This window comes from Maniola jurtina, chromosome 2 (assembly GCF_905333055.1).
Source record: "Maniola jurtina chromosome 2, ilManJurt1.1, whole genome shotgun sequence".
Lineage (NCBI taxonomy): Eukaryota > Metazoa > Arthropoda > Insecta > Lepidoptera > Nymphalidae > Maniola > Maniola jurtina.
This window is the reverse complement of record NC_060030.1, coordinates 8,387,869-8,409,315: the sequence shown is the minus strand read 5'-3', so window position 1 is coordinate 8,409,315 and position 21,447 is coordinate 8,387,869. Positions and strand designations below refer to the sequence as shown.

Here is a 21,447-nt window from a genome sequence, read left to right as displayed (position 1 = left end):
ACCTGCACGTGGTGCCCCCTGCGAATCAGCAAACGAGGCAATGACGACCGAAAAATGGCGGGATATCCATTCCAAATTGCTGGGCTCTAAAATAGCACAGACCAGAGACGGGCAGCAGCGTCACTGGTGCGAAGCAGCCTACAGCCCTGCGCTGACCAACCCGCCTGCCCAGCGTGGTCAGTATGGGCACTACTTCCAATGAGCAGCGCCAACAGACAAAGGCCCCCAGTTCCCGGCAGCCCTGCTATTCCCGACTACGGTAGCGGTCGCGGTCACGGCAGGGCAGGGGGTGCTAAGAATCACCGGGCTACGGATGGCTACCATACCAAACGATTCTATTTGACCGTAGACCACATCCACACGCTACGGCAGATTATACAGAAGACTCAAGAGTATAATCTACCCCTCTGTCTAGCGTTTGTGGACTACGAGAAAGCCTTCGATTCCATCGAGACCTGGGCTGTTCTGGATTCATTGCAGCGATGCCAAGTCGACTGGCATTATATCCAAGTGTTGAGATGTTTGTATGACTCCGCCACCATGTCCGTCCAAGTCCAAGACCAACAAACCAATCCAATCCCTATACGAAGAGGTGTGAGGCAGGGAGATGTAATATCCCCAAAACTTTTCACCTGTGCCTTAGAAGACGCGTTTAAGGAATTGGACTGGAAAGGTCGAGGCATAAACGTGAATGGCGAAAATATCTCACACTTGCGATTTGCGGACGACATAGTTCTATTGGCTGAATCGCTGCAGGACCTTGAGGAAATGCTGATCGAGCTTAGCTGTTCTTCCAGACGAGTAGGTCTTGAGATGAACATAGACAAAACGAAAGTAATGTTTAACGAGCACGCTATCTCAAGACCCGTCACCGTCGGGAATGTTAGCATCGAAGTTGTTCAAGAATATAACTACCTCGGCCAGATTATACAACTCGGCAGGAACAACTTCGACAAGGAGGCTGACAGAAGAATTCAGCTGGGCTGGGCAGCATTTTCAAAGCTACGTCAGGTCTTCGAATCGTCGATACCGCAGAGCCTTAAGACTAAGGTCTTCAATCAGTGCGTCCTACCTGTGATGACGTATGGAGCAGAAACGTGGACACTGACAGTTGGCCTCGTCCACAAACTAAAGGTCGCTCAGCGCGCTATGGAGCGAGCTATGTTGGGTATTACTCTCAGGGATAAAATCCGGAACGAGGAAATTCGCAGAAGAACCAAAGCGACCGACATAGCTCAAAGGATTAGCAAGCTGAAGTGGCAATGGGCAGGTCATGTCTGTCGCAGAACCGACGGCCGATGGGGCAGACGTGTTCTGGAGTGGAGACCGCGTACCGGTAAGCGCAGTGTGGGACGACCTCCTGCCCGCTGGACCGATGACCTGAAGAAGGTGGCGGGGAGCGGGTGGATGAGGAAGGCGGAGGACCGTGTTTGGTGGCGCGCTCTTGGAAAGGCCTATGTCCAGCAGTGGACGCATACAGGCTGATGGATGGATGGATGGATGAAATAAAACCACAATGAATTTACTATTTGGGCATAATATGTTCATACCTAGGTAAGGTACTTTGATACCACCAATCACCACAATGTGCTATCATAAATCTTTAAATATACATTTTGTTTAGATTTTACTGAGAGTTAGGTTTAGGTTTCGTCTGACTGTTTTTATGACATTCACTCTTCGAATATTAGATAAACCAGCCCGTCATCACTGCACACTATAGGTATACGTATTATCTATATCACAAGTCGAAAGCGAGAAGCTTTTATGAGATGTGTATTTCAGCAACCAGAGTTGGGGTAATCGAGCGAAGTGCGGGGCGCCCCCGGAGCCTGCGGGAGAGCCCGCGGCGCCATGTCCGCGTCGCCGCCGCCCGCGTGCGAGGAGCGCGCGCGCACGCCCCGCGCGGCCGCGTCGCCGCCGTCCGCGCCGCGCTCGCCCGCGCGCGCGCACGCCGTGCTCGCCACCATGACGCCCGTGCCCGCGCACGACTACTACCCGCACAAGGTGGAGATGGACTCCGACGACGGCTACCCTCCCGAGGCGCACTCCTACCGGCACTCGCCGCACGAGCTCGCCGCCTACGCGCCCGACAGCAAGGTGCCCGTGCAGCCGGACGTCTACGACCAGGGCATGGAGTCGATGGACGAAAAGACTCCGATAGATCTCATTTACGAAGATGACAAAGAAACAGTCATTTACACTACGACGCCGGATCAGAAACGAGTCGAGATGATCAGTGGACAACTGGAGGATGGACAGTTGGTGAGCGGAGCTGGGCAGCTGGTGGACGGGGGAGTGTCGGTGGTGGTAGGCGCGCCCGGGCAAGGGACTGTGCTCGTGCTAGCTGATGAGCTCGGACAAGTCATCACAATACCCAGGTAATATCTCCTTTCATCATATTACTACAACCGCCCGCGGCTTCACTCGACGAAAATATAAATCCTTTTTGTTCCCTTATCTGCGTTATAAAGGCAATCTCAGTGGACAATTTCAGTTTTCTAAGTCCAATAACTTAGGCTGGGCGTTGTCCGTTGATAAGTCAACAAATAAGTGAGTCAGGACTTTATACTACATATTTGATTTATTTAAAACTAGATGACGCGGACGAAGTCGCGGACTTTAATCGCGTGGAAATATGTTTTTAAAAATCCTGTGGAAACTCTTTGATTTTCCGGAATAAAAAGTAGCCTATCTCCTTTGCCGGGATGCAAGGTATGTCACTCCCCAGGTCTTTAACTATACCCATGCAATAAATCATGTCGCTCCGTTGCGTTGCGACATGATTGAAGGACAAACCAACAAAATAACACACTTTCGCATTACATCACATTAATATTATAAAGGCGAAAGTTTGTGTGTATGCGTGTATGTTAGTTAGTTGTTACTCTTTCACGCAAAAACCACTGGACGATTTTGCTGTTTAGAATAGAGGTAGATTATTCCTCGGATTAACACATAGGCTACTTTTTATATCGGAAAATCAACGAATCCCCTCGGGATTTTAAAAACTATACCCACGCGAACGAAGTCGCGGGCATCAGCTAGTTTATCATATGGGCAGTATTGAATAGTGATATTTGAAATTCCCTCGTGAACTGCGCTAAAACTGAGCTTTAGATCTTGTAGACGAGCCGCAAATTATTACAATAAAGTTCTACAAGGCCTATTTCTTACTTCAAAAACTGTTAGTTCTGTCGTTGTTAAGTTAATTACACGAATGAGATTGTTGTGTTGGCACCTCATTGTTTGATTAGCTACAAACAAATGAGTGTTTGTGGAGGTGAGTGGTACGTACTCGCGTGTTTGGAGAGCGATTCGTGTCGGAGGTCCGCGCGGTGTAACGGTCGAGCGCTAGGAGCGGCGCGTGTGGGTGGAGCGACGTGCTTACCTTGAACTTGCCGCGGCCCGCGAGGCTCCGACCGCCGCCGACCACCATCCGATTACATTTTGGTGTTGCCTTGTTCAATGTTCAACCGACATTGCATCTTTGCCTGTATCATTGATTTATAGTACCTATAGGTAATACGTAGAAAATTATATCTCAATGATCTTTAGTGTCATATTAAACTTGTAATAATATAATCTTTACTATTGTAATGGTGCTTATTTGATTGATCATTTTCTAAAGTAAATAAATAAGTACTAAAATGAGAATGAATAAAATGATGAACGAGCGGTGTTTTGACGGGTTGAAAACGCCAGCCTTGTCGGAGTCGGAGTTCGATCCCGGACTAAATTAAATTCTTATCAGTGGTTTTAATGTTGAAGGAAAACATCTTCAGGACACCTGCATGCCCCTCATAATGTTAGTCAATATGTGCGAAGTCTGTTAATCCACACTGGACCAGCGTGGCATACTATTGCCTACGCCCTTCTCAATTTCAATTTCAATTTATTGCAATTCCATATTGAGAGCAGACGCATGCTCGATAGTGGACCGGCGCAGCGATGGGTTGATGAGGATGATGAAATGAGAAGTCTATGCACTGCTATTGTTTTTGACAGGAAACAGTGACAGGATAGTACTACTTTTAGAACTGTTTTACTTCAGAACTTTCTAAACAATCAATTAGGTTTAGTTTGTATATTTAGGTTTATTTGTGCGAGCATCAGTTAAAAATCTCTGGACCGATTGAGTGACAACTTTCTCAGTAGGTAGTTTAAATGCTTTCAACCCAACGTAGACCAAAAGTATTCCAACGGGCCTTAAAATCATCAGTCAAGAGACATGGACTCTTTAAAAAAAATTAAGACCTTGAGTCTTTTTAATACCTAGTAAAAAAACCGGCCAAGTGCGAGTTAGACTCGCGCACTGAGGGTTCCGTACTCGGGTATTTTTCCAACATTTTGCCAAAATCTATTACACTAAAAATAAATAAAAATCTGTTTTAGAATGTACAGGTAAAGCCGTTTTATATGATACCCCACTTGGTATAGTTATCTTACTATTTTTTTTAATGTAACCACAACTTCGCGATTTTCAGATTTATTCTTGTACTTGTGCTATAAGACCTATCTACCTGTCAAATTTCATAATTCTAGGTCAACGGGAAGTACCCTATAGGTTTTCTTGACAGACACGACGGACGGACGGACGGACGGACAGACAGACAGACAAAGAGACAGACAGACAACAAAGTGATCTTATAAGGGTTCCGTTTTTCCTTTTGAGGTACGGAACCCTAAAAAGATTACTAACGAATGAAAAATTCTTATTTATTTCCAATAAGGCTCTCCAAAACATTTTTGTATAGAACTTTTTTAAACTATGTAGGTATTTCGCATTTATATAGTTGAAGAAGAAGATAGATTTTAAACTAAACTGGATAACATAACTAATGTATGATATCTATTCCTACTTTGAATTAAGTTAATAGGTCTGAATATAATGTCTGACTTAATATATTCATGTATTAAATAATAATACTACCTATAAGATATATTTTATGGCTCACGTGTTTTTATATTGATCAATATTAATAATATGCTTAGGTAATTCAGCAAACATCTATGAGAGTCGACGTGAATACGAGGAAAAACTGTCAATTTATTTTAAAACTCTTTTATTTAGCAATTTAATAAACAACAAAATGAAATTTAATACCTACTCAGTTGGTCATTTTTTGAAATTTGTGAATCACCAATTAATAACTGCTACCAATCACCACACGCACTCTTTTTTTTAAATCCTCCTACACCAATTGGGTTTTCCCACTTAAAACAAAAATAATGATAGGGTTAAATTATGATATTGCCGTTTTATATTTTAAATTCAAACATCTTTTTTCTATATTTAATATCATAAAGAGGAAGGATTTCTTGGCTCTTTTGTAATTGATAAATTCTGAAATTCCTGTACCGATTATTATAATACATAGTTCTTTCAGCATTAGAAAAGCTACTTTATCCAAAAGTAACATAGGCTATAGGTATATAGCACCGCAGGCCTCGCCTAGCTAAATGGCTGTTTTTGGATATATGAAGTAGTTCAAATAACAAAGATAAAAGAAAAACTATCAGGCAGACTTAGGCTTTACAAGTTAACGAGTAAGTCGACAAACTTATAAAATGTACTTGGAGTCGTATAAACATTGAAAATTACTTAGATGAAGTTGTTAGTGGTGCAAAACAGCTAGTATATTTGTGACTGGCAACTACGGAACCCTACATTACGCATGGTCTGACGCACACTTGACCGGTTTTTATCACAAAGTATATTAATTATTATCGTATATTTTAGAATATGTATATGTATGTTTAAATATTTACTGTGTCTAATTCTGTATAAAATCTCTAAATTAAACTAAAAGGGGTTTAGGTAAATGTATTATTTCCCTTTCATTTTAAGCTCTCTGCCAAAAAAGGACAGCAATATAATACCCGACAATTAATGACAATTCAATTTAGTTTAGAGATTGTGTTCACCGGAATAAGTCAGAGTGCGACTTCCATTCTATTAGACATAATACCTAACTAGATATATTAATGGCTGTTGTTATTGATATCACCGCACCGGTAATGACAACAAAAGAAATTTCATTGACACAGTTAACTGTTTATTAAATTATTAATAACGTCATATTGAGATAACTTAATGTAAATTCCAATAAAAGATTTGTAACGGATATCGATCGAACGTCGAAGTAGGGAACCATCATCGCAAAGTCTGTTATAGTCACTATAAGGAGTTTCGCGCGCTTCTCTGCAACTTGACGTTTGATGTTGTCTATCCATCTAATGCCATTCTACTTAGCATCTTCCAGCACATTGGGACCCTAACGTCTATCAGTTTTTCGAACTATGTGTCTGCCCAGCCGGGCTACGTCGGTAACTCTGGTTTTCTGTTTATGGATTTCTTCATTTTTAAAAGAGGTATAATCATACATATTATATGATTTGATCACGTACAGAAACTTCAAGTATATAGCTCTGTCCAGGGAACTATAATATTTTTAATACTCTTTCATTAAACATTGGTTATAGGTAATGTATAATAAATCTATAATGAAATCCATGCCAAGGTTTTGCCTTTTTTAGGTCATTAATCATCGTTCAACTTTGATGTTTGTGTAGTTAGTGTACTCTGCATTGAGTACTAATCACTATTTCAGTCTGATTCTCTGGAAATGCCTTTGCGCGTTAGGTAAGTATACCTACCTATTTAGGATGCGCGAAGAATATTTTCTGGCAAACGAAATTTTGATTTTGATTTTACCCTGGCGCGGGAGCCTGCAAACGCATTACTAGAAATACTCTGACAGAAAAATAATGTGCCGCTGCAACGATTATTTGCTACTTAAATAGTTAGCAACACATATTATAAAGGCGAAAGTTTGTGTGTATGTATGTGTGTATGTTTGTTACTCTTTTACGCAAAAAACTACTGAACGGATTTAGCTGAAATTAGAAATGGAGATAGATTATACCCTGGATTAACACATAGGCTATTTTTATCCCGAAAAATCAAAGAGTTCCTACGGTATTTAGAAAAACCGAACGACCGAACCGACTATGGTAGGTACTTATGGTACTTAGGTACCATTAATGGTCTATCACAGCCGTGATTCTGACTGTAGAGCAATAAAGTTCAAAACTAAATAGTATAGATAGCTTGAATACTCAAAAAAAACATCTGATCTTACATTTTAATTGTTTTGCTGTTAGGTACCTACTACCTGATGCCTGCTCTCTAGATAAATATGCTTTGTCGTCACGACTTCGTCAGCGTGGATTTAGGTTTTTAAAATCCCGTGAGAACTTTGACTTTCCCGGTAGAATGTAACGCATTATACCTATTATAAAACCACTCGTACTTATTTTATAATGTTTATTCTTGAAGCAGTATATGAGCATAGCGCATACATAATAATACTTAAAAGCCGCGAACGTAATCCATGCTAAAGATGCCACGTGCTTGTCATTCATAATTTAAGGTTAATATCACTTACGTCTACGCAATGTAAATACATAATAATGTTCACCGTTGTCGGTAAGAAATATTTTGCCTTACAACAAAATACGTTTGAGTTGCATGTTATAAAACATTAGTATCGAATTACTGACCTTGCTTTGATCTTGAAAAAATATTTGCAAAAGAAAAATATTAATCAGTAGGTATCTACAAATTATGTTTTAATAAAAAGAGTAAGTACCTATTTAAGTTGACTTTCATTTGTATAGTATTTAAAACGACAAGTTTAGACAAAATGAATTTTAGAATTAGAAAAAGAATATTAGTGGTGTTTTAAAATTTGTTTTTTTAAAGGAATCTCAGAATTATTATAATTTGCTGTTACGTAAAAAGCAAGTGAAGCCTTGGGAAAAGCTAGTGTCAGTAAGTAATACCTACAACACTTTTCTATTAAATTTAACTTATTGTTCTCTAAAATTGGAATGCGCTGCCGCTAGCACAAAGACATTTCCATTTACGATAACGTGTCAAACATTTACTCGAGGCATTAATTATTACACACATGCTAACAGACATTTGAACTTCAGAGTCAGGAACAGTTGTGTTTTGAGGTTGACAGACATTTTGATTTTAATGTTCTGTTTTATTGTTATATTTAGCGTTATCAGAAAAATACTTTGGGTAAGTATAGCTATTTCACGCGGCTTTGCTCGGGTAGAATTTGATGAAGGTACCTACTATATTTATATTATACAAAACACAAGAAATACATCTGTTCGACGCGTGTTCAACGAAATTTTTTCATATAAGTTTCTTTCACAGTCTGTTTTATCGAAAACATTTTATGGTTTATGAAAAAATCAAAAAAAGAAAATAATATCTGAAATAAAAATTGATTATTAAATAAAAAAGAAACCCGTCTGTGCAAAAGCCTACTTAACTTAATCAAACCTCAATGCAAAAAAGCAAGGAAAATATTATTTACCTTAGGGAGCTAAAAATTGTCGCAGGCGAGGACTGTTTAACAATCAACAGTTTTTACTTTTGCGGGTATTTTCCCGGGCCCAGTCTGAGATACTCTTTAGTTCTCTATACACTGTGTGGGTAGTATTATTAGTTCAATGTGTGTGGGTTTCTTTTTTTATGTAATGTTTTCACATAGGTACATTTATTAGTTCTTGTCATTGGACAACTTTTTGATAAATAAGTAATAAGTACTCATCTAACTTTTCCATTTTGATAGAAAGCATTGTTATGGGGTAAAGTCGAATATTAATGTTATATTATTGGCATTCAGGTAACTGCATTATACGGAGCAGGTATTAATGATAAGGGTATATAAAATAAAAAAGCTCTCGGTAAAAATGTTATAAGCTGGATATGGATTGGTAGGCAAGTGATAAAAAGTCGACTGAATCGTTTAGGATGGAGCGAGAGCTGTGCTGCCTCACCCGCCGCGCCTCTGAGACTTTAATGATGACTTTTTGTTGATCCGCGACGTTAACTAAGGGAGGCAAGCGTTTGTACATGGTTTGTACCTATTATAATGTGTAGTATGCATGTTGCATATGTTTAGTAAAGCATATTATGATTCATATGATATGAAATTTTATCTCCGTCACTTATAAGGGTCCGTAGTCCGTACCTCAAAAGGAAAAACGGAACCCCTATAAGATCACTTTGTTGTCTGTCTGTCCATCTGTCCGTCTGTCGTATCTGTCAAGAAAATCTATAGGGTAGGTACTTCTCGTTGACCTAGAATCATGAAATTTGGTAGTTAAGTAGGTCTTACGGCACAAGTAAAGTAAAAAATCCGAAAACCGTGAATTTGTAGTTACATCACAAAAAACCTTACCGATATTACCTGTACAGATTTTTAAATCGCTTCCACCTTTGCCGTATACCACGGTAACACCCCCCTCCCTCTCCCCTCCTCCTTACCTCACACCCTGCCCAGCGCAGTCTTATTTTATTGCCTCGCACTGGTTGCAGCGCGCGGCGTCGGCGGGCCCTCGAGATGAACTTAACGTCAGGCTCAGATCATTATTTTATGTAATTATTAGGTCGGTAAACTTCTTTTTTGGAAGACTTAACTGTTATGCATTACGCATTTTTTTGTTTTCGACTTCAATTTTCTTGTTTTTTTTAAAGTTCCGTGTCATTATCGATATTTGTGAAGAGGTAATTTTTTAAAAAATATTGATGTCGGGCTTACCGTTAAACTAAAGTATATTATATTTCATATTAATTTAATAGAAATATATTAAAAAGAGTACTGAGAAGATGCCCGTCAACTTTTAATATTTAAGATTGTTATGCTGTTAATAATAAAATTCAAAAGATCTACGAGAAAGTTGTACGCTTCACACAGCGTAAACAAAAGACATCAACGAGCTCGCATCTTCCTCTTCCTGTTCCAACCGCACAACGTTAGCCAGTGACATCATCTCTATGACGACACTCTTAACGTATCTAGATATTAAGTATGTCCTACCTAGTTATTTTTTTATTGTAATAAAGGGTAATACGGGTGAAATTAATAAAATCATCTGCAAATAGTTGATGCCCAACGTCTTTGTTCACTTAAATTAAGTTTCTTAAAAAATCCCGTGGAAACTCTTTCCAGCGTAAATAGGAGCTTTTGGCATTCTCCAGGTCGTTAGCCATATCCATTGGCATGATTGACGGGTACACTAACAAACAAACATAATTTGGCATTTATAAATATTTTTTAAAATTAATGCTAGGATAGGGAATGGTAGGTTATCGATAAGTTAGTTATTTTTCGAAAAATACTATCCTACAATGTTCAAGTAACTTATCGACAAATTACCTACAGGTAGAATCGATCATAAATATTATATTTTATTCGTAAACGTATCGTGTGTTAAACAAAGAATATTCGTGCTTCATAAAAAAAAATATTTTTGTGCAATTCATAATGACCGCAAGTATAAACAAAGTTCAGTGTGTCCTTTAAAAATTAACGATCATCCTTTCTACCTGATGCCGCTGTCCGAGTGCAAATAAAAAACGGTTTCCCCGCGTAAAGGGTTCACTTCCCATCACGAGGCTGTAGATAGCCACGCACACACTGCTGGCACTCACACATGCACAACGTCCATATTGTAAGCAACAGCGCAGCAGAGGCCGACAGAAATCTCAACGGGGGATAAAATTTCTTTCATATGTAAGATTAGTATGGAATTTACCTTTGTTTCTTAGCCGTTTCACTCAAAATGCTACTTTTTCGTATTTTTTAGTACTTAATCTCTTATTAAATTGTAAAAGTGAATAAACAATTAATTGATCGGATGTTTGGTAGACATAGTCACAAAATAAATACCTATGGTAGGTATATAGTAACAAGTCCACGTCTCCAGTTGGTGATAATAAAATAAATTAATGGCATCACCATAAAATAATGAAATTTTCTTAAAAATCAGTCCTAGTTTTATGTAAAATCCACTCTATTTTCTACATAAAATAGGTAGTTTTTTGAATATCATCGCAGACGTGTATCATCACATCCATTATAGGATTTTATTATCTTATATCGAGGCCCGGGACTGTAAGCCATCACCATTTTATAGTGGTCTTTACCATGCCCATTCAATATTCATTTATATCTTGTTGTAAATAAGACTTAAAATTTAATTGCGGTCTCAAAACCGTATTAATTATTCATAGCGATATGCAACCTTTTTAAGTTTGGGGATTCCTTTGTGGTCGGAATCTCATGATAATCGGCATCAATATTTTTAATCCCATTCTTAATTCTATTTTCATAGTAGTTTACGCCACTTTTCGAATTACGCTTCAGTTGAGAATAGATAAGTTATCTTTTTCGTCTATGAAAGCTTATTTTCCGTTCGCTTCAAAAGAAACACAATTAATTTCGTTTATTGGTTTTATTATTGTGTGTTCGAATTGAACGCGCGAGTCATTGCCTCATCAAGGAACCTATGTGAGGTGTGCTCGAAGATTGATTAAGTATTTACTATTTCACATTTGATTCGCCGTGCTTGCCTCCAAAGTTATACAGTTTATAATGTATTAAGTAGCCGATGCCCGCGACTTCGTCCACGTGGATTTAGGTTTTAAAAAAACCCGTGGAAACTCTTTGATTTTCCGAGATAAATAGTAGCCTATATCATTCTCCAGGTCTTTAACTATACCCACATCAACATCTACAACTTTCGTTTAACATACTTTATGAACTTACCGTTTAGCTGGAAAATGCAAAAATTGCAATCTTTGTGAAGTTTGACCTTGAATACAATTTCTTTGCCAATTCGGGATCGATGGGAACTTTTCACAATTAATTTATATCGGTGTTCCCAAAATTCGTACCAATTTTTAGCCTATGCGAATTACCTTGAATATCTATTTTGACCGGAATATAATATAATTTATATCCCATAGTGAAAAATGAGCTTAACGGGAATGAGTATCGTTACAATTTTACACACATCTTTTAATTGGTGGATAGACGATGTCAAATGAGTCACAGCGAATCGCTAGATCCTGGCAGTGCAAGGCCATGGGATGTGGAAGTCCTAACCAAATTGTGTCCCTGCAAATGTGGAAGGCCTTTGTGGACTTCTATCAGTTGACGATGATGATGATGATCAAATTCAAAAAATTTATAGCTTTTATACATATTATAGACATTTTTACCTGCTTTGTAACAGTTATTATTAAACGCGTGAAATGCTTAGTTCGTGACTGCCCTAAAAGGGATTTTCTTCTTCATATTGATGATGGAATAAAAGGTCCAAGAGCGATGTTAAATTGGGCTCTGTGGTCCTTTCCGTTAAGCTTTTATCTATGTGCTTAATAAAGTATCGTGGCTTTCTTGTTTTTTTTTTACCTTTGGGTAGTTATATAGATAGTCTCTTCGGTATTTTTATTAATAGGTGATACACGATGCGTGTTCTGTTCTGAACGATTCGTAGCAATCGAAAGCATTCAATTCATAGTTCATAATGTATACACTTAGGTATAATTGTACTTATATTGTAGGCAGATGGATGATTAAAATTTTATAAACATAACTTAGGTCAATAATATGTCGACTAGAAAGTATTTGTGAACAAGGAGTGAACTTTTAGGAAAGTGCCCAAAGATATTACTTATTTCTTGTATCCGATTGATCGGGGCTATCCGGAAAGTTAATCTTTACGGAAGAATTCGTTAGAAATGTTCATATGTGGCATGAATAAATGTAGCGTAAACAATGAATGATAATAGTAGTTAAAATATCTTTAAGCGCAAATAATCCAAGGTTAAGTGCGATTATACAATATGTAATTGTTATTATTTTACGCTGCTTCTCGTGGCAAACAACTTCCTAACTAGCAACTACAAACATTAGCATATAATAGTAACATAAAAAAAGTTATACTTGAATTTAATATTTTTGTTATATTTTATTTGTAAGTATAAGTTATATGTGTATATTTTTGTTGAAACATGTTTTCAAAGGGTTAGTAAAATAAAGTTCCATAAAGCTTTGCACCTATGAATCTGTCTTTTGATAAGTAGATATAATTAAAAAACTAAAATAGAGAAACTTTTCTTAAATTATAATCATGGATTATACGGGCTACAAAGCAACTTTTGAACGATTGGATTAGGCATTTTCAAGAAAAAGCAACCACATATTTTAAGATTGAATTTAACTGTTTTTATATCTAAATAAAAACTAAAAACAAAAAAAAAAAAATTAAATTAAATACTAAATTAAATCTAAAACCTCATCGAGACCACCGCAGCGAGGCATTGTACCCAAGATGCTGGCAGCTTTACCCTTTTGGATGGCCAAACTAATTCTTTGCTCAAGGTAGCTAGCTGCCAGCTCTCGGGTCTCCGGTTGATTCGATAACCCTTTTGGAAATTTCCTCAAAAAGAGCTCGAGCCCCCGGGTCCCACGGCCCCAAGGTCTCCACGCCAAGAGGCACAAATATGAAGCTTCCATTGAGGTTGTCATATTTGCCCTCTTGGCCCGTTCGTCGCTGGTGGCCGCTGCACCCAGCACTGCAGTGCACTTAATAACTGTTGTTATTAAGGGCCTTAATAATAATAGTTTTTTAATGCACTTTTGAATGACTAATGAATGAACTGGGGAGGATACATCTTAAGTTTCCATGGAGTTAGAATTGCTAATTTAATAACTGGATAGTCGAAATACGCAATAGAGGTAAACACTCAGAAATAAAGCTAGTGCCTGTTATATGCACGAGTATCTACATAGACTATGTGCGTTGTATTTTAATAAATACCATGCTTAAAGCTGTTAGTTGATTTTTAAATCTTTCGTAAGAGCACTTTTGTGTTTCAAAATCATTAACCAACTTTGCATAGATAGGTATCTGTAATCATTGGATCGTAAAATCGGAGAAACTGTTTATTCATCGCATTGACATCATATGTACACACAACTACAAGTTGTTTTCGTGTGAGTACGATAGATGTGTGTGTGTCGTACTTATTAGTGAGATAAAGATGGAGAACAGAGACGTGATCTGTGCGACTGAGAGGAACAGTCGTCAACAAGGCTAGGTTTGCCATATATGTATATGAATGTACAATTTTATTAACTTGATTCGTTATACTGCACGACAATTTAATAATATATGGAATATAACGAGGCCCATTATCATAAATCTGTTCAATTTCAATCGTGTGGAATTACTAAAGTATTAAGTGTTAAATGTTTCAGGCAAAGGCCTGAATTATATATTATTATTAAATAATATTGTAGGTATTACAATTATTTTAACGTGTAGTTACCTACCTTTAGATTAGGCTGGTAACACAACTCTAAAGATAGGATGATACCTACACCTATCGGTGATTCATATGCAGTCATGAAAAACTATCTATCGTTATAATTAGCCTTTGCCTTGTGTTTTTTGTTAATGTGGTTTGAAGTGATCGAGGCTTAAAAAGGTAATTTAAATTTTAAGATGGTAAAATGACGAAGATGTTATTTTGTATTCATGTCCAATTAAAATATAGATCTGAAATTTATCAGGGATTTACATAATTAATTGCAAATTCAGTACTAGATGGTATACTACCCATGGATATATTTTTTTTTTAAATCCCGAGGGTACGCTTAGATTTTGCAGGATAAAAATAGCATGAGTGTTAGAATTCAGTGTGAAGACTGTACCTATAACTTTTGGGTTTTTCTTTTTGTTAAATTTGAATTATTTTGTTAGGTTAAGAATTTTTTGTTTTGATTTCATGTACTTAGATTATAATAGGGCTGACATGTACTTAGATATACTAGTTCCTAAATAAAGAAAAAAGATTTCTCGTTCCAAACTAAATTAGTTCAGTCATTGTGGCATGAAGGAGTAACAAACGTTTAAATATTCAAACTTTCACATATTTTATTATTTTATTATAATAATATTAGGATTAGGTTTTTGGAGGATTTTTTTTAGCTAAGTTCTCTTCTGAGCGGTCAAGCATTAAAGATTACAAAGTAGGTACCTACCGACGTGAAAGAATAATAATATGTACCTGGTACGCAGATAAACATGCCTATACGATCCAAAGCACAAAAATCTTAGACTAAGTAAGGTATAAGTTAGTATAAGTAATAGTAGTAGGTACCTAATTGTTTTATGGGAGAAAATGGGAAAATAATTAGGTATTTGTTTAAATCGTTCACTCATAGTGTTTTGTTTATCTACTGTTTGTGCAGCAGCTAAAAGCAAACGATGTTCATCAGATGAACTGTTGTCTAACCACCCTTCGCTAGAAATGCGAGATAAGTCGTCTTCAACCTGCGACGTCTAAATCTATAGTCTATACCTACACATAAAAAGAGTCCTGACTGACCTATGAAACCTGTAGAACTGATCTATGAATATGAACATGATGACCGAATACAGCCTGCACTGCCAGGGTTAGAAACTTGAAATTTGCGTAATATATTCCTTTTATGCCATAAATGCTTACTAAGAAAGGATTTTCGGAAAAGAGGTTTAACAAGAGCTTAAAGTTTATACAAAAGACGTAATTTTTCAAGTTATTTTCATGAAAATTGGTATTTGGGATTTTGATTAAAATAGAAAACATAAGTAGGTTGAAAAAAGGGTTGCAGGATTTTTGGAAACTTTGCCCTCTCAAACTTCATCTTGACATAGCTAATGCTGCGCTCTACATTTAAATTAAAGCGTCATAAAAGCTCGTGGTGAGAAAAACTCGTTGCCAAATATCAGAAGTATTATTTATACCTACTTACTCTTGTCAATGTATGGTTGTGACTTGTAAGGTTGCACATTCACTGTTTTCGGGGTGCGTGGACGGGGCCGCGACGCGTAGCTGTGGCAAGGAGCACTGCAAATGCCCGCGCCCCGCGCCCGACACAAGGGCGCGCCTCTCACTCACGTCGCACCAATGTTTTCGGATGCCGATGTAATTATAGCACTCAATCGATACCTATCGACTACTGGCAATTCCAATAACAATACGTTTATTTAATGAATACTTTAATTAGGTATTTTTAAGCCGCAAACACTTCGAGAATGCGCTTTTTATTCTTCCAATGAACTTATGTATACTATGATACGTGCCTACCTACACTTATTTACTTCGTTAAGTCAGGTACAATAGTAAACATACTTAATTAGCTCTCGATGATAGCTCAGATGGTCAGGTTTATGCTCCTCGACAAAAAATAGCTCTAACCTTTTATTGTTCGGAGCGAAGGATTTTGGTGTACGTGGGATAAATTATATCTCGGCATCTCATAATTGTCTTATATTTTTTATTGAACGCTATGCAAGGACAGTTTCTATAAGTACCCACTCGAAGAATTTACTGTTTATACATATATCAAAAAAGAAAAACTCGGACGATATGGTATGTTTTTTGCGTGGCACAGTGAGTGCCGAGCGTTCCACCGACTACATACAAGGAGTCGCAATCCGCCACGTCTCCGCCGCGCTGCGATGTAAATGATCCCTTTGAATAATGTATCCCATTCTTGGTCAGCTCTTCTACCATCATATAAGGTACCAGGCAATTAACCGTTACTTCCAACCGCTTTCTATCTACATAAACTTGCAAAGAACTGCGTTAATTGCCAGAGCTGTAGGATATCCAATTAATTTCTTAATACGTAAAAATGAATGCCGTACCCAACCTATTCATAAAAATATCTAAGAGACTGGCTTAGAAATAGACTTTATTAGTTTTCTGTTTATTTAAGGTGCGGTCAGATACAACAAGTAGCGGTAACAATACGAGAGGGAAAACTGTCAAAAGCGTGCTCTGCCGTGGAGCTCTGGAACTCTAGTTTGTTAGCAAAAATGTACGAGCTTTTTCAGCCGTTAAGGTACATAATACAATTCTTTATAATGTGCACATATAAAATTTCATAAGTGCACCCAATCATATCGATGGTTAATGAATATTACCGTAGCAAAATTTAATTCAATTCAATACCTCTTACTCGATATTATTAGTTCAATCAAAATGCTGTTAAAAAGTTATACAAAGGTTCTGTTGACAAATTAGTCTACTAGGCATGACCTCAACGTTTCGCTATTTGGCATGAATTGACGGCGAAACGCTTTGAACCGAAAATAGATATTCTATAAGAGCTAGGCTAGAGGCTGTGCGTGTAAATTTCAAATCGCAACGTAATGTATAAAGACGTAGAACGCCATCAAAGTTACATGTATGAGGCAGTGTCAAAAGAGTTAATAAATGATAATGAACTTTACGTTCATTTGGCATGGCATTATTTGTATTGTTGTGGTGTGTAGTATGCGAGCGGGTCACGACTGAGTCGCACGCGCGTTCGTGACCTTGCGCGCCATCGCCCGCGCAGCCGAGAGGAAGAGGTCACTCTTGTAATGTCTCGTCTACTAGACCGAACTGCTTTTGTCTTAAGACCGAGCTTACACTAAAACCAAAAAATGAAAGATTTCAAGCGCCCCACCATAGGAAAAATTTCACATAATTGAATACATGTTAAACCAATTTTTCGTATTGTATCATATTTACAAAGACTATTTTGCGCATTGTATTTTTATGTTTGATCAAATAAATCGATTGTTACCAAAAAGTAAATACGAATGTGAAAGTCTTTCCTATGATATTTGGAGCTTGAAATCTTACATTTTTTGTTTTTAATGTAAACGGGCCCTTAATTGTTTATTTGACTCCCACGTTATTTAAACACTCATAAATATCAACACTTAGTGTTATTTGCGACTTCGTTTGCGCGGTTATTTTTCATTAAATGGAAATCTTTCTGTAGTGCACACTGCACACGTTTAATTTTACGCAGGATATGCCTGATCCTGATTTGAATTATCTTTTAATTTCATTACGTTAAATCAAGGATTAAAAGGATTTTATCACCTTCGTAGATAGGTACGTTAAATTTAAAGATGTAAATTATAGGTAGGTAGTTATAAGAAATTGTCTTAAAATTTTCGATAATGTAAGTAGGTAAGTATATAAAGATTTCCTTTTTTTGTAGTAACTGTATTTTTTTAAATTCTATTATTTATATGTACGTATTGTGAAGGAGACAGATTTCTCATGTAATAAGGGGAAAAGGTTCTGAGGAATGAGAAATGCCGCCATAACAGGGCGTGCTAACTTTCTCTTAACTGACTCTCGCTCTGGCGTAAGATAACTCAGCCGAGTCTCTGATTTAATATTTAGGTATACCTATTTTAAAAACGAATGATTTAGTATAAAATTTAGTTACGCATATTAACATCCTGTAATGCTAGATGTAAGTTTTGAAAAAATAAATAAAACATTAAATAATTATGGATTTGGGAACCCACCGCTTTGTTGTCCCAAGAAAATACTATTATTATGTCATTAAAGGAAAGGGTTCACCACCCTTACTTATTGACGCAGAACAAGGATTAAGTAAAAAAACATCATTCATAAAATAATGAGCAGTCAGTGGGAATTGACGAAACCTTTAAAGCATGAGTATGTATGAGTAAGTACGTACTTGACACTTCCATAAAAATTGATCCTCAATAAAAGTTGAGTCATTTTGGTCCAATACCTCAAATCCCTCAACAAAGTATGAACCTATGCCCCATGAAAGCTTTTACGGTACTATTTATTTTATAATATGGCGGGGCAGTCGTAATCAAGCGCAAGGATGGTGCTTTGGTACATTTTCAAAACTGAGAAAGCATTGATTAATTTTAAAATGTAATTCGATTGAGTTAAAACACCATTATTTGCACTCGATTTCAACTTGGAAGCCACAGTATGAAATAAATTGTATACCTACCCTTAAAACTTTCATATGGCAAAGGTTTGAACACTGTTGAGGAATTTTAAAGAATTGGGGGACTAGGGTATAAATTTATTACCCCTGGTCTTTTTAAAAAGCTAATAAAATTAGCACAACGTTAACGTGACCTTGAAGTTTTTACCCACCTCAAAATTTTACTGTCCGACACGCCACTTCAAAAATAATTTTGTCTAGGAATTCGATAGCTATTGAATTAAGTAGGTAGGTATAGTTAATTAAAATGAGGATTATAAATCGTGAAAAGCTCGCAGTAATGTTGCCTTATTCGGATAATAATAGTCACCGAAGATGGAACGAGCACGCATCAAGATCGCAACTTGCACATGCTAATGTGTTTCATTAAATGCCCGAGGAAACATCAATTTGTACAAGTTTTATCCCTATAAAAATAAAATAAAAGTAAATATTGTAATTTTTAGATATCCACAAACTTACTGCAGTGTAAGGTAGCTTCAATGAATTTGGTTATTTATAAATATTTGACCCTTGACTACGGCTAAAATTATTAATCAATCTACCTATCTAAAATCTGTCGATACCTTCTTAGCAAAATTGTTATTTGTTAAAAAATTGTGTGGTCTCTTTTGATAAATAGCTACCTACTAAGTAACTTACCGACAGATTACAGATAAATTGATTAATTATAATCAATAACGACGGTTGTTATCTGGGTATCATTGCGCAATTCTTTAATAAACAGCATTTTTAAAAATAACCCTTCCATCAGCATCTTCAAACTTGTCCGAGACAGCACTATTTTTCCTCTCTGTCATAATAATACTACATAACATAATATCTATTAAGCTTTTTTCATGAATAGGTAGGTACTTTATATCTTTGTTGTATCTATTGTACGCCTTTTACAAACTCTTTGCCAAGGCTCACTGGTAGAGATATTTTATGGAGATAAGTGCTCCCTGACCACTTTTCTTTCTTTTTTTCTTTATTCTTACAACTGTCTGGTACAAATAAAAAAAAAGTGAGATTACCACTTTTTCTTTTAAATGATTTAATAGGTTAATAAATTGCATTTTGGTTTAAATATTTAATTAAAGTTAATATCGTTAACGCGGCTCGTTGAGAAAATCATATTTTGTCTTATTAGTAACAAGACAAAATATGACTTTTAGTACTTAATCGTTTTTAATTTATATGTTCTATATAACGACGAACTTTATTTAAATTCTACATTATTCATGCAAGTAATTTTAATAACAGCATTGATTGATGGTGGATTTAATTAATCACTTAAAAAGAAGTAGGTACCTATCGGAACTTGTTTTTCGGTATTATACGACCCATTACCAACGTGTAATACAAAGGTACGTACGTACACAGAAATAAAACTGAAATAAAATTAAAATCTTTTTTTCCTACATACGTAGAAATATAAAGTCTACAATGGGGTTTATTCAGTTGTACACACACTCTAATTTTTTTTTAAAGTTTTTAATTTTATTTAAGTTTTACTTACGAAATCCCTTTACTATATTTGATCAAAAAAATAGTTTTTTAACAGTTTCTTCTTTTTAACTGCTTATAACCAAAAGCCCTAAAATTATTTTTGGCACTGCTAATTTTCAATATTTTAGTAAGTACTTATTCAGATTCTAGTATGTTATAACTAAGTTATAACGTTTTAATATCGCTTCAACATCCGCAAATAATGTGCTAAACATTTTATTAAAGTCACTTGCAATAAAAAGCTAGGACATATCCCAGCACTTAACATTAAACTTGGAATAATTCGCATAACAACGGTAAATAAAATAAAGATGATATTAATATGATATATCAAGATAGTTAACCTATCATGTACTTTTGCCTGTAGATTTACTTTTTTATTATTACGTATTATTTTTACGCCTGAAATTTCCTTAAATGTCGTTAGAACTTTTTAATGGATATTTTTATTACACGTTGGAAGATAAAAATCCAATAGGTATGATAAAGTATAGGTATCACGTATCGTTGTCTCAAAGATTCATCACAATAAATAACCGCAATTTCATCGACGAACTAACGGTCTATCGTTTATGACTCTCCTAACTAATCTTATTGATAAGCATTCCAAATGTTTTGCTGGCAATTTAAGTGAATGGCTACTAATTTTGAATTCACTTCCCATCGACAACTATTTTCTTTATAAGCTTTGATTATCCAATTAAGAGCATAAAATTAGCTTGAATTTTTCTCTATTTGAATTTAAGAATCTAGTAGAGTCGGTTAAACTTTTATATTTTAATCTTTTTAAATGTAAAACGGGTGCCAAATTAACTGATATGCCTACTTAAAGTGACTATTATGGTCATACTGATTGGACGCATACCTATTTAGCATTTTGATCGCTCTGTGCGTGCACTTTGTACTTTTTAAGGATAATGAATTCCAGCAAAATCTTGCCGTTTCCTTAGCATAATGAACAATATTAAAAGCTCGCTAAGTGTAATTGGGACCTGAGCAGCAAAGTGCTTGGTTTATGCGGCCACATAATTACATATAATAGTCGAGTTTAAAATGCACGTATTAACTAATTTCAGGTAGAGCTACAATTTATAAGGTACTTTAATAGTTATTATGTAATTTAGTTTAGTCTACCAATCCACATTGGGCCAGCGTGGCAGACTAGGGCCTAAACCTTCTCACTCTGAGAAGTGACCCGTGCTCAGTAGTGAGCCGACAAATGGTTGATCATGACGATGAATAAGCTACG

The 21,447-nt window shown here is 36.3% G+C and overlaps 1 protein-coding gene across 3 annotated transcripts in view; it reads left to right on the top strand.

Annotated features, from left to right (window-relative positions):
* LOC123872554 (protein grainyhead) overlaps positions 1-21,447 on the top strand; it is a 152,572-nt gene that overhangs the window by 1,744 nt on the left and 129,381 nt on the right. For all 3 annotated transcript variants that reach the window (XM_045916902.1, XM_045916894.1, XM_045916886.1), the window contains exon 2: positions 1,786-2,381. In XM_045916902.1, coding sequence (XP_045772858.1) covers positions 1,855-2,381 — 527 coding nt within the window. In that variant the 5' untranslated portion in view covers positions 1,786-1,854. The remainder of the gene's footprint in view (positions 1-1,785; positions 2,382-21,447) is intronic.